The sequence below is a fragment of the Babesia bigemina genome (genome assembly GCF_000981445.1).
Source record: "Babesia bigemina genome assembly Bbig001, chromosome : IV".
In the NCBI taxonomy this organism is placed as follows: domain Eukaryota; phylum Apicomplexa; class Aconoidasida; order Piroplasmida; family Babesiidae; genus Babesia; species Babesia bigemina.
This window is the reverse complement of record NC_027219.1, coordinates 661,021-673,274: the sequence shown is the minus strand read 5'-3', so window position 1 is coordinate 673,274 and position 12,254 is coordinate 661,021. Positions and strand designations below refer to the sequence as shown.

General features: G+C 48.8%; 6 protein-coding genes across 6 annotated transcripts; 2 read left to right on the top strand and 4 right to left on the bottom strand.

The window, feature by feature from the left end:
• Window positions 1–259: 259 nt before the first annotated feature.
• On the top strand, window positions 260–2,186 carry BBBOND_0403060 (hypothetical protein, conserved; the record flags this gene model as incomplete). Its single annotated transcript, XM_012914550.1, has 2 exons — window positions 260–460; window positions 543–2,186. The coding sequence occupies 2 exons, from the start codon at window positions 260–262 to the stop codon at window positions 2,184–2,186; spliced, it is 1,845 nt and encodes a 614-aa protein (XP_012770004.1).
• A 360-nt stretch (window positions 2,187–2,546) lies between these two features.
• BBBOND_0403050 (hypothetical protein, conserved) lies at window positions 2,547–3,498 on the top strand (the record flags this gene model as incomplete). The annotated part of the gene is made up of 5 exons (XM_012914549.1): window positions 2,547–2,697; window positions 2,736–2,872; window positions 2,962–3,108; window positions 3,144–3,269; window positions 3,364–3,498. The coding sequence occupies 5 exons, from the start codon at window positions 2,547–2,549 to the stop codon at window positions 3,496–3,498; spliced, it is 696 nt and encodes a 231-aa protein (XP_012770003.1).
• Window positions 3,499–3,560: 62 nt separating this feature from the next.
• On the bottom strand, window positions 3,561–4,558 carry BBBOND_0403040 (cytochrome c oxidase assembly protein Cox11 subunit, putative; the record flags this gene model as incomplete). Its single annotated transcript, XM_012914548.1, has 4 exons — window positions 3,561–3,688; window positions 3,732–3,791; window positions 3,827–4,072; window positions 4,114–4,558. 4 exons carry the CDS (start codon window positions 4,556–4,558, stop codon window positions 3,561–3,563), a joined length of 879 nt encoding a protein of 292 aa, XP_012770002.1.
• A 171-nt stretch (window positions 4,559–4,729) lies between these two features.
• BBBOND_0403030 (ATP-dependent helicase, putative) lies at window positions 4,730–7,098 on the bottom strand (the record flags this gene model as incomplete). Its single annotated transcript, XM_012914547.1, has 7 exons — window positions 4,730–4,799; window positions 4,841–4,896; window positions 4,935–5,022; window positions 5,059–5,264; window positions 5,300–5,387; window positions 5,429–6,344; window positions 6,384–7,098. The coding sequence occupies 7 exons, from the start codon at window positions 7,096–7,098 to the stop codon at window positions 4,730–4,732; spliced, it is 2,139 nt and encodes a 712-aa protein (XP_012770001.1).
• Window positions 7,099–7,334: 236 nt separating this feature from the next.
• Window positions 7,335–7,955, bottom strand: BBBOND_0403020 (prefoldin subunit 5 (c-myc binding protein) , putative; the record flags this gene model as incomplete). Its single annotated transcript, XM_012914546.1, has 4 exons — window positions 7,335–7,488; window positions 7,524–7,617; window positions 7,661–7,802; window positions 7,845–7,955. The coding sequence occupies 4 exons, from the start codon at window positions 7,953–7,955 to the stop codon at window positions 7,335–7,337; spliced, it is 501 nt and encodes a 166-aa protein (XP_012770000.1).
• Window positions 7,956–8,147: 192 nt separating this feature from the next.
• Window positions 8,148–9,230, bottom strand: BBBOND_0403010 (fructose-1,6-bisphosphate aldolase, putative; the record flags this gene model as incomplete). The annotated part of the gene is made up of 1 exon (XM_012914545.1): window positions 8,148–9,230. The coding sequence occupies one exon, from the start codon at window positions 9,228–9,230 to the stop codon at window positions 8,148–8,150; it is 1,083 nt and encodes a 360-aa protein (XP_012769999.1).
• Between the last annotated feature and the right edge of the window lie 3,024 nt (window positions 9,231–12,254).

Below are 12,254 nucleotides of genomic sequence, written 5' to 3'. Positions count from 1 at the left end.
TCATACAAGACGATGACTGCCTTCCATCATCTACGCGAAGGTCGTAAAACCTTGTGAACACTTGCTTAGAGGTGCTATCATATTATGAGATTTGGAAAATATGGAAGGTGTGGAGAATGTATTGAATGAAGCCGTATCACTGCGCGGCACGCGGCGGTGGTGGAATCACGGGGAAAGTCGATATAATAGCGCATAGACATGGAATTCACCTGATCATCTACAATGTGTGACTCATTAAATATGTAGAATCTGTGTCGAAATGTTCATGTGTACACGGAGACTCCGATTCCGCAAAGATCATAATCCCCTGCAAGGTTTCCTTTGTAATAGGAAGGTCGATTTGCTGACTAGACTACAAGGGCTGGCCAAGAGGTTGAGACTGCGTTCCAAACTGTATAATGGCAGGCAACGTGCACCTCATACAGCGCAAGATTTGAAGGAGCCTAAAACGTTAGCCAAGGTATGCAGGCACGTGCCACGTTCGTCAGCGTAGCGCATAGACGCACACGTGCGTGACCATTATGGAACACATACACTTGCAGGTCACTGAAGACAGTGTTGATTACGATCGAGTCACGAGAGAACTTTTGGGAGAGTTGTTAACGAAGGTCACCTTCCTCTCCAACAGAGAATGCATCCTTATTCTGGACCTGTTGGGAAGGATAAAAAAGCCGCTGCACCGCTGTCGCGCGGATCGGAAAAGCGATGAAAATGAAGGTTCAAATGTTGAAACGACGTGTTCTCCCTCTCTGTCTGTGTGCGGAGTGGACGCAGCGCCTGTCTGCCGTGGTACCGTCCACCACTTGCCCATACCCGAAAAATACGGAGCCATCGCAAACGATCAGCTTGTGCGATTTGTGGTCAAGGCACAAAAAATGCTTCTGAATCATCTGTTAAAAGCACACGAGCAGAAAGTGTTAACCAAGGCACAGAAGTACTACCTTACTTGCATACTCTCGAGGGAGTGCTCCTTGGCCAGTGTGGAACGATGGGCATCTATCATGGACGAGCTCAAACGAGATTTGGAACTCCGAAAGGACTACTCACCATTTGAATGTGCCAACCTGCTGCTGGTGTATGATCAAATATGCCGCTGGATGGGAAAGCGTCTGACAAGAACCTCCAAACGTGCCGCAACGCGTGAGCTTACGTGTAATCCGAATCAAGCTTGCAGCCATGTCGGTGATAGTAATATGAACTTAAACTTGGACCCATTTGATTCGGATTTCTTCGACGTGGCGCTCAATAGGCTCGAGCCTATGTTATCGCAGCTAACTCCTGAAAAGGTTATCAAATTGTTGTATCTACAACGATCACGACGTATATACAGCAAGACATTCATGCATTCGGCGGCTAAGTGCCTGTCTGAGCTGGAATGGTCAAATATGAAGTATCTCAAGATGTATACATCCGCAATTGGAATATATCACAAAGTGTCCATGGCGAATTTGTGGAGTGAATTTAAAAATATCTACGCATCGCAAGAAAGCCACTGTGGCTTAATCCATGATGGGTCGCCCATGCTCCGCATTGTAACCAATGAAGTCTTGGGGGTGGACACCCCTGCCGAGAGTCACGGGGTTAGCTCCTTGCGGCTAAAGGCTACTAGTGAATTGGCGGAATGCACTTCCTTTTGTCTCGTAGCATTGATTATCAATTATACTATAAATATATGTCAGAGTTACAACCTCGAACATTCTGGTTTCAAAGCACTTGAGAATCGCATCAACGGACACAACTTTGGCAACGAAGCCTTAAAGGAAACGTTGCTTAGATGCATGCTGGAGGATACGCCACGTAATGTTTCGCAATCATTTGGTGATGGTAACCCTATAACATTGCGGATAGAAGGTATAGTGGAGATTGTCCTAGGCCACATATATTTTAACCATTGCGTACTAATGCACCTATCGCCAGACCAGGGGCACGATCAAATACGACAACGATCACACCTCAATCTGCACATTCTGTACGAACTTGTTCTAAAATTGGTCGAATTACGGTCGGATATGCCGATCGATTCCACAATGGATCAGCGAAATGCTGAACTACAAGTGATCGCAAAGGTGCGCAAAGCCATTAACGAGTTGTTAAGGTTGGATGCTGATCTATGTGGCTTCCATGGCATTGTAAAAGGCTTATTAAACAAGTTAGATGCGATTGATAGGAGACTCGATGACAGTTGATATTGGTGCTTCAATGGAAAAGGATCTCGGGAACCGAAATTTTTTTCCATAAGACGAAATTTCATATGTTTGTTAAGCTTTAGAATCTCAATAACTCTTGCAATAACAGCAAAGTGAACGTGTAAATAGGACGCCTGGATAACACAAAATTTATGTGATGCGAAGTGTATAGGTTGCAATTTATTATCGCATCGCATCACGTTATACAAGCACAGCACGATGCGAGCCTGTATCCGCTATGTAGATTTTGTTTTTGCGAGTCACGTATAGCTTCTAAATTCTGGGTGAGCGATTAGTTCGTTGCTTGACTTCTGTGATTAGGTTTGAAACACACTGCGAGGCAGGACAACAAATTACCACATGGCGGAAGAAAATCTTTTGTACACGGGGCTCATAAACCTAAGTACAGAACATGTATTGGCCTGCTATCCTAGAAGTGCAGCGCGTGGCACTGGTCTTATCGTAGAGGAAGGCCTGGAACATGTATACGAGGATGCAACGACAAAGGAGCGTATGTGGCATTTCTCCATACACCAACACATTGCACAGCTGGTACTGACTTGCAAGAAATACAATTAGAGAACATCACAATCTACTACCAGACGGATGACGAAGACAAATTAGCAGTCTTGGTCATGGTGAACGCAGAGGACTACCCAGAAAGGCTCGTTCAGAACATGATACAGGTGGGTGTTTCCTGACTAACACGCCATGACCAGTCGAGTATATGCCTGCCTAAGCATGCCTGAGTTTGTACTTAACCCATATGTAACAGGAAATATGGAGGACCGTGCGCCTATTGGTCGATCAGAAAGGCACAGTCGATTTCAAATCCAGGACCGTGCAACTACCGCTCTCCGCACAATTGGCACGCACCTTCAAACGCTACAACATGGAGTTTGAAACCGACAAGGTGCTTAAAGTAAGAGAAAGCGAAACTACTCACATGCCGCGCAGGCCCAAGCAAAGGTGCAAGGTGCCACAGAAGCGGTGCAAGAGTCTATACAAAAGATCATCGATAACTGCGCAAACATGCAGCAGCTGAAAGAGATGTCGCAAACACTCAAAACCAAGGCTATTGTGGTATGTAAGGGTATTGTACGGAAAATCTGTGCGCAGATGCAAAACCAGTCGACTAACCTAGCCAACTACTTCCGCAATATGATGATATGGGTAGGTTAAGCAGTACCGCTGTCTTTTCGCTGAGAGAAAACGCATATGCGTGCAGTACATCTCGTTCGGGGTCATCATAGTTATCGTCGTAGCACTCTACATAGCGCTGCCTATCGTGCTGTCAGAAAGCAAAAAGTAGCTGCTCCAAACTTGTGATAAGCTCTAAATGTTACATTTGTTCCTCTTCATCAACGACGTTCCCTATAGCAAAATGTGGCGGGCCCATATTGATGGGTCGAACATACGCTTTAATAACGTGGTGTACTCCGGCGGAATTTCTGAATTGGCCTCGAAAAAAGTGTACGTCAGGGTTATCTTATCGACACCATCTGGCACAATTTTGAGAAAACCGTAAAAGGCACGTACACAAACGCTTGTCCTTCAAAATGTCGGGGTCCAAAAAGAAAAGCACCGGTAGGTCAACTTCCTCGCCTATACAGGTTTAGTAGGCTCGTTTGGCAAGTCACCTGGATGAAGCATTTGCTCCTCGAAACAGAAACATTGGATCTTGTTGAAAAAGCCGCCAGCCTCGTCAGGGATGACGTGATACGCGGCCACGCCGATCACGGGTTTGTCAGTGAGGTTCTTCACGGTGTAGAATGCAAGCGTCGTCTCACCGGCCCCTATCACCACGCTGCGCTGCGCAGGCTTGAAATCCCACTTCAAATGAGAATGAGTCACGAAGTCAATTTCAAACATGCGCCCGCCACGATCTGCAAAACTATGTGCGCAACCAAGTAAACAACTGGCGAACCGTCCGGAGGAGGCTTGTACGTCTTCACCCTCTTAGTGGTGCCCATGTAGCCGGATTGCTGGCAGAAGAACTCGTAAAGAGGCACGCAGGCAAACGTGATCCCGAACAATGCGATAAAAACTCCGAGCAGAGTAGTTCCTATAGAGTCCGCCTCTTTGAGCGGATTGACAACCGGGGTGCGCGAGAACCTGGTTTGAAGGTACATGAACTTATCTTCGCGTCCATCGCGACTTTGTGTAGCCTTAGGTGTGTGCGATTGGGAGGGTGGAACGACACGACTGCTAAAACGGCGTGACGGCGCTGTGTCGAACCACCGATTAATGGCGGCTAAGCTCGAATGGCACCGAATTCGCGCTCCCACATGGAACAATGGCCTATGAAGTGTGAAATAAGTGGCCATTAAGCCAGTTTTCACCACTGAGGACTGGCCAAAATGACCAGCCATCTGTCGCCAACGGCGACGCGGTACCAAGCGAGTGAATCAGCAAAGCGCAACCGAATGCCACGCAACACTCTTATAAGCATGTATGAATACACATTTTGCTCTGAAAAATAAAGCGGCGAGGTCAAAGGCATCTACGTGCCACACACACCGCGACTCTGGGCGCACCGTTATTCAGTTATCCGTCAGGTAACTTCGCACCTGCACCTCGCCATAGTAGTGAGGTGCATACTTCTGTAGGAATCTGATAGGAAGGTTCACTGTCGTAGGCGCTCAGCGACTTACTCTGGTTGAATCGCAGTGACGTCCCTCATGAAGTACTCGCCGTCGATGTCCATCGACTGCAGCGCATTGCTTAATTCAACATGGATGGGACTACCTCGTTGAACACCACCCAATCGGGTTGCTCATCCGCCAAAAAGGAGCCGGAGTGGATGTAGAGTCGCCGGGTTTTGCTAGTGTCAAGGCTGGCCGCGGTGAAACATCAAATCACGTTAACTTACCTTGCTACTAGCAGATATGGCTGCAACTCGTTGGTTAGTATTGCGTTCCCTTCATCGTCCAACACCTTTGACTTCACCTTTAGACCCACATCTAGATGCCTAGATGTCAGTAGAGTCCTCACCAAGTGCTCCTTGCACGCCACGTTCAGAAAGAAACTCTTGAATACGGCTTCAAGCAGCACCGCCGAATTATCACCACAGCTAACCTGAAGGCGTGTCTGAGGTAGGCAAAGGCACTCACCTCCGGAAGCTGGTACTTCTTAAGCAAAGCCGCAAGTTGGCTTCGGATCTTCTCCGCCGAACGAATGCCGGAGCCACTCACCATGTGCCTGAGGTGGGTGTCGCATCTGGAATCGGACGTATAACGTACCTTCCGAGCCACTTGGAATCTTCGTCGCGGTAGTAGCGCGCTAGCTGATACACGTTGAAGTAGGAAAATAGGTCACCCTCACTAGCAGCGAATCCGCGCATGGCTGCCTGTAGTCGCTCAGTCTGGTATGTCGATTTGACATTTCCGCGCTTTAGCACGATATCCTGCACCTCAAGCATTGCGCAAATAGTAAGCGCCTCTGCAGAGCACCCGAGCTCGGTGCTGCGATAAAGGAAATTGGACAGCATGGCGGTGTATGGAAGTTCGGCCATCACATTGCCACACGGATACACTACATCGCCGTTACCGTCAATGGCGCCGAGTAGAAACAGAGTGGTAAGCGCATGCTCGATCGCATCGATGGGCGGCTGCACCACGAACTCGAAATCCGAAAAGTCGGCGACACCCAATGATTTGATGAACAAAATCATCGTAGTCAGGTCTGTCGTCTTCATCTCGGAGATCGGGAACTCCATCACCAAACTGTTGTCCATAAAGTGGGCTTCTGTTAGCAGCCGGTAGCATTTCCCAGAGCCACGAATTATGTTTGACCGCCGCCGCATCTCGTCGCGGGTGGCGGTGACCGTACAGGCCACAGAACCGGTGTTAACGTGGTCGGAGACCATTCTGCGGCTGAAACCGCAGTCGACCACGTAACGTATGCTGTCCACTTTGCTTCGGTAATCCTTGAGATCGCAGCAAATGTAAATGTTTCGAGAGGCATAAGGATTCTTCTTAATATGTTGCTCTGTAGATCCGCCGACCCCAAGCGGTACGACATTCAAACTACCTGCTCCCTGTTCCCGGAACGATTTCGCGCTCTCCAGAAGGTTGGTGTGGAGCAGCTCCAGCTCCTCGCTAGACGGCACGAAGACAAGCACGTTGCCGGATGGTTCGCTTCGGCATATGCTCCACACTGAGGCGAGTTGTGATCGCAACGCTCTGCCTAACGCACCTGTAGATACTGCGGCGTCCAAATAATTCGGGCAAGGCGCCGATAGGTACTGCACCTTGTACGAGATGGAGTCACATTTCAGGTGGACATGATAAACATCACCCAACGGGAGCAAGCTTCCCGGATTCGGTTTTGACACCTCATCCCCGCATGAGGGAGATGTTTCCGCCGCAGTGTCTTTTTCTGTGGCCCGTCGGCGGAAGAAGGTTAATACATCATCCACATTGCCACCCTCAAAAATTAACACGATGCGCAATCGCGAACGCTTCGATAATATGCGCTTCAACAGCGCCAAGAGAATCTCAGTGCACAGCAGACGGTCCTGCAGACCAGTCAGAATCACAACACCGTAGTCTGACAGCAGAGGGTCAGCAACCAAACGCCGCAGCAGGCAGTCCTCAGTGACGTAGACTATGTCAGCCGTAGAATCCAGTGAAGCCGCCGAACCCAGATGACATGCAACTTTGGAAGGATTGTTGATCAACACAGAGCAAGATTCGGCGGAAGACTTAACTTCCTGGTGACGGGAATGAGCCACGCATATTCGCGGAGGATTCTTTCGACAGTTGCTGCTTGACGTAAATCCCGCCTTGTATAGGAAAGAAGGAATGTATGAGGATGCGTAGGACTCAGTTGGGCCCGAAAAGGCAACGACATTGTGACCCTCAACGGCAGCGACGATCTCGTCCCTCTGGCTCAGAATAGCATTCGCCATCGCTATGCGTAATGATCAAAGTAAGTATCTAATAGTATAGTGGAGCACCTGTTTGAACCATTTTCGTGTATATATGCCGTATGTTCAGCGTAAAAGGCGTGGCACGCGCTGACGGTATCCTCAAGCAATCAACCGAGCCTGTTGCGTATACACACCATGGACATAATGCGATAAAACTTTCATTAGAATGTATTCGGCGTTGGAAGATAGCGAGGCAAGCGGAGGAAGTCCCCATCTCACGCAGCACCGCCAGCAGGCGCAGCGGCCTGGGCATTGCGCAGAATGTTCAGCTTGTGGTCGAGCAGTGAGTATGTCTGCGTAATTTGCTTGTTCTTTGACGAACATATGGCGTGAAGCTTCCGCAACTGGTCCTCCACGACGCCAATCTTACTACAACACATGTGCAACTAACACCAAAGACAAACCGTTCGTAAAACTCATGGGCCTTGTCCATGCTCATCTCAATGTAATAACCCGTTCCAATGGCAACTAGCACCTTACCGGGGTTCGCAATCTCGCCTGCGGAACAATGTACAGTGGCGGATAGACACTAGACACGTACCTGGCACGTAGACAAGAGAAGTTAGCGGCACCTGGATCTCGTGTTTGCGATCAGAGAGTTCGTCTAAGCAGCTTTTGGACTCCTGGAACCGCTCGACAGCAACGGTGAGCACGTTCACCAGAGTCTGCATCTGGTTGACTTCCTGCCAAACGTCAGTAAATTTCAACTAGACAGCCACACATACCTCTTCTAAACGTAATATGACCATGTTGAGCTCCTGTATGCTCAAGTTCGGCACCTGGGCGGCGGGCGAGTCGGCGCCGGCCTTCGCGGCCGCATCCATTGGTATCGACATCTTGCCAGCCCAAAGGTCTCAGTTGTATACAAACCGAGACTGCGACACAATTTTCTAACAAAACTAGCTTTTGTTTGGTGGGCTGTCTGGCCGAATCCGCTCCGAAAACCGCCGTCCATGGGGGAGTACGCGGAAGGCAGCAACCCCCAAGACGGGCGGCAAACGAAAGAGTACAAAAGGTCACGTACAGATTTAGTATATGTATTTAGCTTCGAAAAGCGATTGGCCGTCGTCCGACAAATCGCCCTTCAAGGAGCCGGTGGATGCCTCGGAGTTCTGCTGCGCAAGCTTCATCAAGACGGCCTGAGCAGCGGCAGCGTTGGCCATGGAACCATTCCAGGTCTTAATGACAGATGATTGCAGCGCACGGCCGTAGGAGAAGCTTAGGCTCCATGGGTGCTTGTTGCACTTGTTGATCTCGTTCAGGTGGACGGTGGCCATGGATTCGGACTGGCCACCAGAGAGGAACATTATGCCAGGGAGAGCGGGTGGGACAGTGCGACGTAGCGCACGGGAGGTGAGGAAGCCTACTGTCTGCGGGGACGGCTTGTCCTTGCAGTCGACACCTTGGGTCACCATGTTCGGCTTAAGAAGAGCGCCTTCAAGCAGCACCTTGTGGTCGCTCAGGGCTTTGAAGACGGCAGCCAACACGCGCTCAGTAACCTCAGCGCACACCTCGATGGAGTGGTCACCGTCGGCCAAAATCTCGGGCTCCACGATGGGCACCAAGCCGTTCTGCTGGCAGATGGAAGCGTAACGCGCCAGCGTGTGGGCGGTCTCTAGCACGGACAGGTTAGACGGCTTGTTCTTAGCAACGTCAATGGACAAAACCGCGCGCCATTTGGCGAAGCGGGCGCCGGCGTTGTAGTATTTCTGGCATCTTTCAGCCAAACCGTCCAAACCGGTGGTGCTGACTTCCTCGTCAGTGTTGGGGATGGGCACCAGTCCCTTGTCCACCTTAATGCCAGGCAAGATACCCTCGGCGAGCAAGAGCTCAACCATGCTCTTGCCGCATGGGGACTGCTGGAACAGCGTCTCCTCGAAAAGAATGCAACCCGAAATGTACTCTCCAAGGCCTTTGGTTGAAAACAACAGGGAGCGGTAGTCAGCGCGGTTCTGTTCCGTGTTCTCGACGCCTACATTGTCAAAACGCTTCTTAATGGTGCCGGTGCTCTCGTCGGCTGCAAGGATACCCTTTCCCGGGGCGGCAATGCGGCGTGCATTCTCCGCCAACTCCTTAGCACGTTCCTGGGATAGTTTTACCTGAAAACGCATTTAATACGAGCGTAGACGTAATTGTTGGCGCAATAAACAAAGCAGGTGCCATTTAGAGGAAATTGCCATGATCGGTTGAGCAAATAGACATCCAGTAATATAAATAAACATGTTGCAAGGAAGGGGGTCGAATTCACCGTCAAAAGAATGTAAAACATGGCACTATACGTGTCTCAGAAGAAAGAATAACTGCTGCGTTTCTGGGCCCATCGATGACACGGTCACATTACGGAAGGTTGGTAGGGCATATCACACATCGGTCTAAACGCACAACCGTTAGACAGCAGCGCCACAAACGAAGGGCCCACATCACACACACATTGTGGCATCATGTTTTCACCGTAACATTGGTGTATCCATGAGAAAGCACGAGACAAACAATGGCGAAACTACGGCAACACCACGGGCACCTAAGCAACGGAAGACAGCAACATACCATCTTGATAGGTAGTTATGGTTACAAGGTTAAGTGTACGTCTTTTAGTCAGTTGGAATTGTTGCAAATATTGGTCTGTACGAAGACGCAATAAAACGACGTGCCGGCGCCCGACGTGAACACTGTAGAACCGCCCGACGAATGAAAAGCGTTACAGCAACACTAACTGTCATAGAAAATGGTGAATTCGATAACTGTTACATGGCAGTATTCATGTTGTGGTGTTATACTGGATTCGTGATTCCAGGTGGACGCGCCAACCACAAGGGGTTGCGGCCGACTTCCACATCTTTTTCATTAACCTTAGACAAACGTTTGTATGCATGGTGTCCTATTGAAACGCCATATAGTGTCACGGGGCGGTATGCACTGTCTTGTGCGATAAAATTTTTACATTAGAGTGAGGTGCACACATCTGTGCCGTTATGCTTTACACAATACGGTATTGTGTTTCATGTCTAACGTGTTAACACATCTGTATAATTGCGTTGTGTGTTCAATGTCGGACCGTTGCGCCGTCTTCCAACCGACATCGTTTCCAAAGTGTTGTGGACATGCTCACGTTTGTAACAGAGCATTACAGCACGTACACATTTTGTGAAGGTCATAGAGAACGAATTGTTTTCGTTCGTAGGGGTTGGATACGCGATCAGATCATATCTCCCCTGCTGTACCGACTGGTGATGTCCCCGTTATCCGGCATATGTCACCATATGGTCAGATTCATTTTATTATATCACGAATACGAAATTCACGGTGTTATAAAGTATACAGTGAGACTGTCTACGCAATAGAGGCTGGCACCCGTGGTGTCCTTTCTTACAAGACATGGATGCCACGCAGTTCAGCAGCATATCCCATTTGGGCTATTATGGTTAAATCAATTTTGCATTGTTCTCAATGCTCGTGGTGAAATATACAGCGATATAGAACTTCAATCTGAATACGCAATAGTTCTTACGCTGTGTTCACATGCTCAGCGATACATGTTTCATTATGGCTAAATTCGTTCACCCTCACAAAGGCCATCAACGTGATTAGATTTCGGAGTATAAGTTGTAGTGTGGACAAGTTATATGCTATATGTGAAGCACATGTGGTGAAATCTTTTATGAGGTATCATACGACATCTATCGTAGCACCGTATTGAAAAAATCGAACTTTCAATATATTTGCATGCGTTACTCATGTATATGTGGCGTGATGACCCGTACAGTGTTCTGCTTTGTATGACTATAACGACGAAACGTGAGACCGTGTTTCAAATTGTATAGGGTGCCCAATAGCATCCTGTAGCACTGTAAACTCTTTCTGAGTGCAAGAGGCTAAATCACCCAGAGATGCTTGCGTGAACTGCTGGCACTATTGACGGGGAATACTTTAATAGTGGTGAACGTAGAACGCGATTGAATTTTCAGATATGGTAGTACCACAATAAACGTATTCCGGGGGTAGCTGGCGCATACAGGCGGCGCAGGTTGGAACCATGGAGACCATCTCGTGCGCTGCAGAAGGCGATCTATATGCTACATGGCCATGGAATGCCGTGCAGACTCGATTAGCCAATGGGTAGCTGGTGAATGCATATAGACTCTACCAACACAGCTGTTCGAAACTGAAACACAACCGACCACAAGGTAACATGTGACTTAGTTAATGCGACAATAACTGTTACATTTTGTGTTGACCCATAGATACATCGTCGAAGGAGTGGGAGTTGTAGGAGAGCATTTTTCCGGCAATTCGTTATTAAGGCCTTATAGGGAATGACGTGGGAGACCCTATTGGTCAGTGGGTGCGTTGTGACGCCGCAGCCTTGCATGTAGGGGTCTGTGACCACTACAGCAACTGGATGGCGCAGATCACGCATCTCACACCTACAGTATGATGCGGTATCCCGATGATATCAACACCCGACCCAATCCAGAGAGCTACATCGCACAGTATGCACTCTGGAACAAAAGTTAATTCGGCCGCAGACCAGGTATAGCCAGTAACATTACACAAATTGCACAATGCCTTTTTACATGTTCATTTAGTGTTGCAGTGACTTAGTTGCCATTCATTGGTGTAGGCCAATGGTAACAGAGGAATGAGACCCAGTTGGCAAATTTGGGTGTTGGCTCATCCGCCGGGTGAGTGGGTGGTTAGATGAGGTGAATCGGTGTCTAAATGTGACACCCTATAAATATTGGACCTTGTCTGGGTGAACGACGCAGTAAAGGGCATCTGTGCTTAGCATTGTAGTGATCCTTAGAGTCGTGACCCCGTACCACACCCCAGCACAGACTTTGAAGGGCGCCCCGCAAACATGGCTACCCACTTATTCGTAACCCCGAGAAGGTTGCAACGAGCGTGCACACACTACAATCTTACGTGAAGCATTGGCATTCCTCTCGCTTCAAATACAGGTGAGTCTATTTTAATTCTTATCATGCTGGCGCAGTAACTAGACGATACATCTGCTGTTAGAGGTGAATACGGCGTGTTTTTGAGGGCGGCTAGCTTCAGGAACACATTTCGAGAGCACACGTCGACGACAGTCTGTCTTTAGTTTGAACAAAACCATTTAGCTATACAGCCGTGGC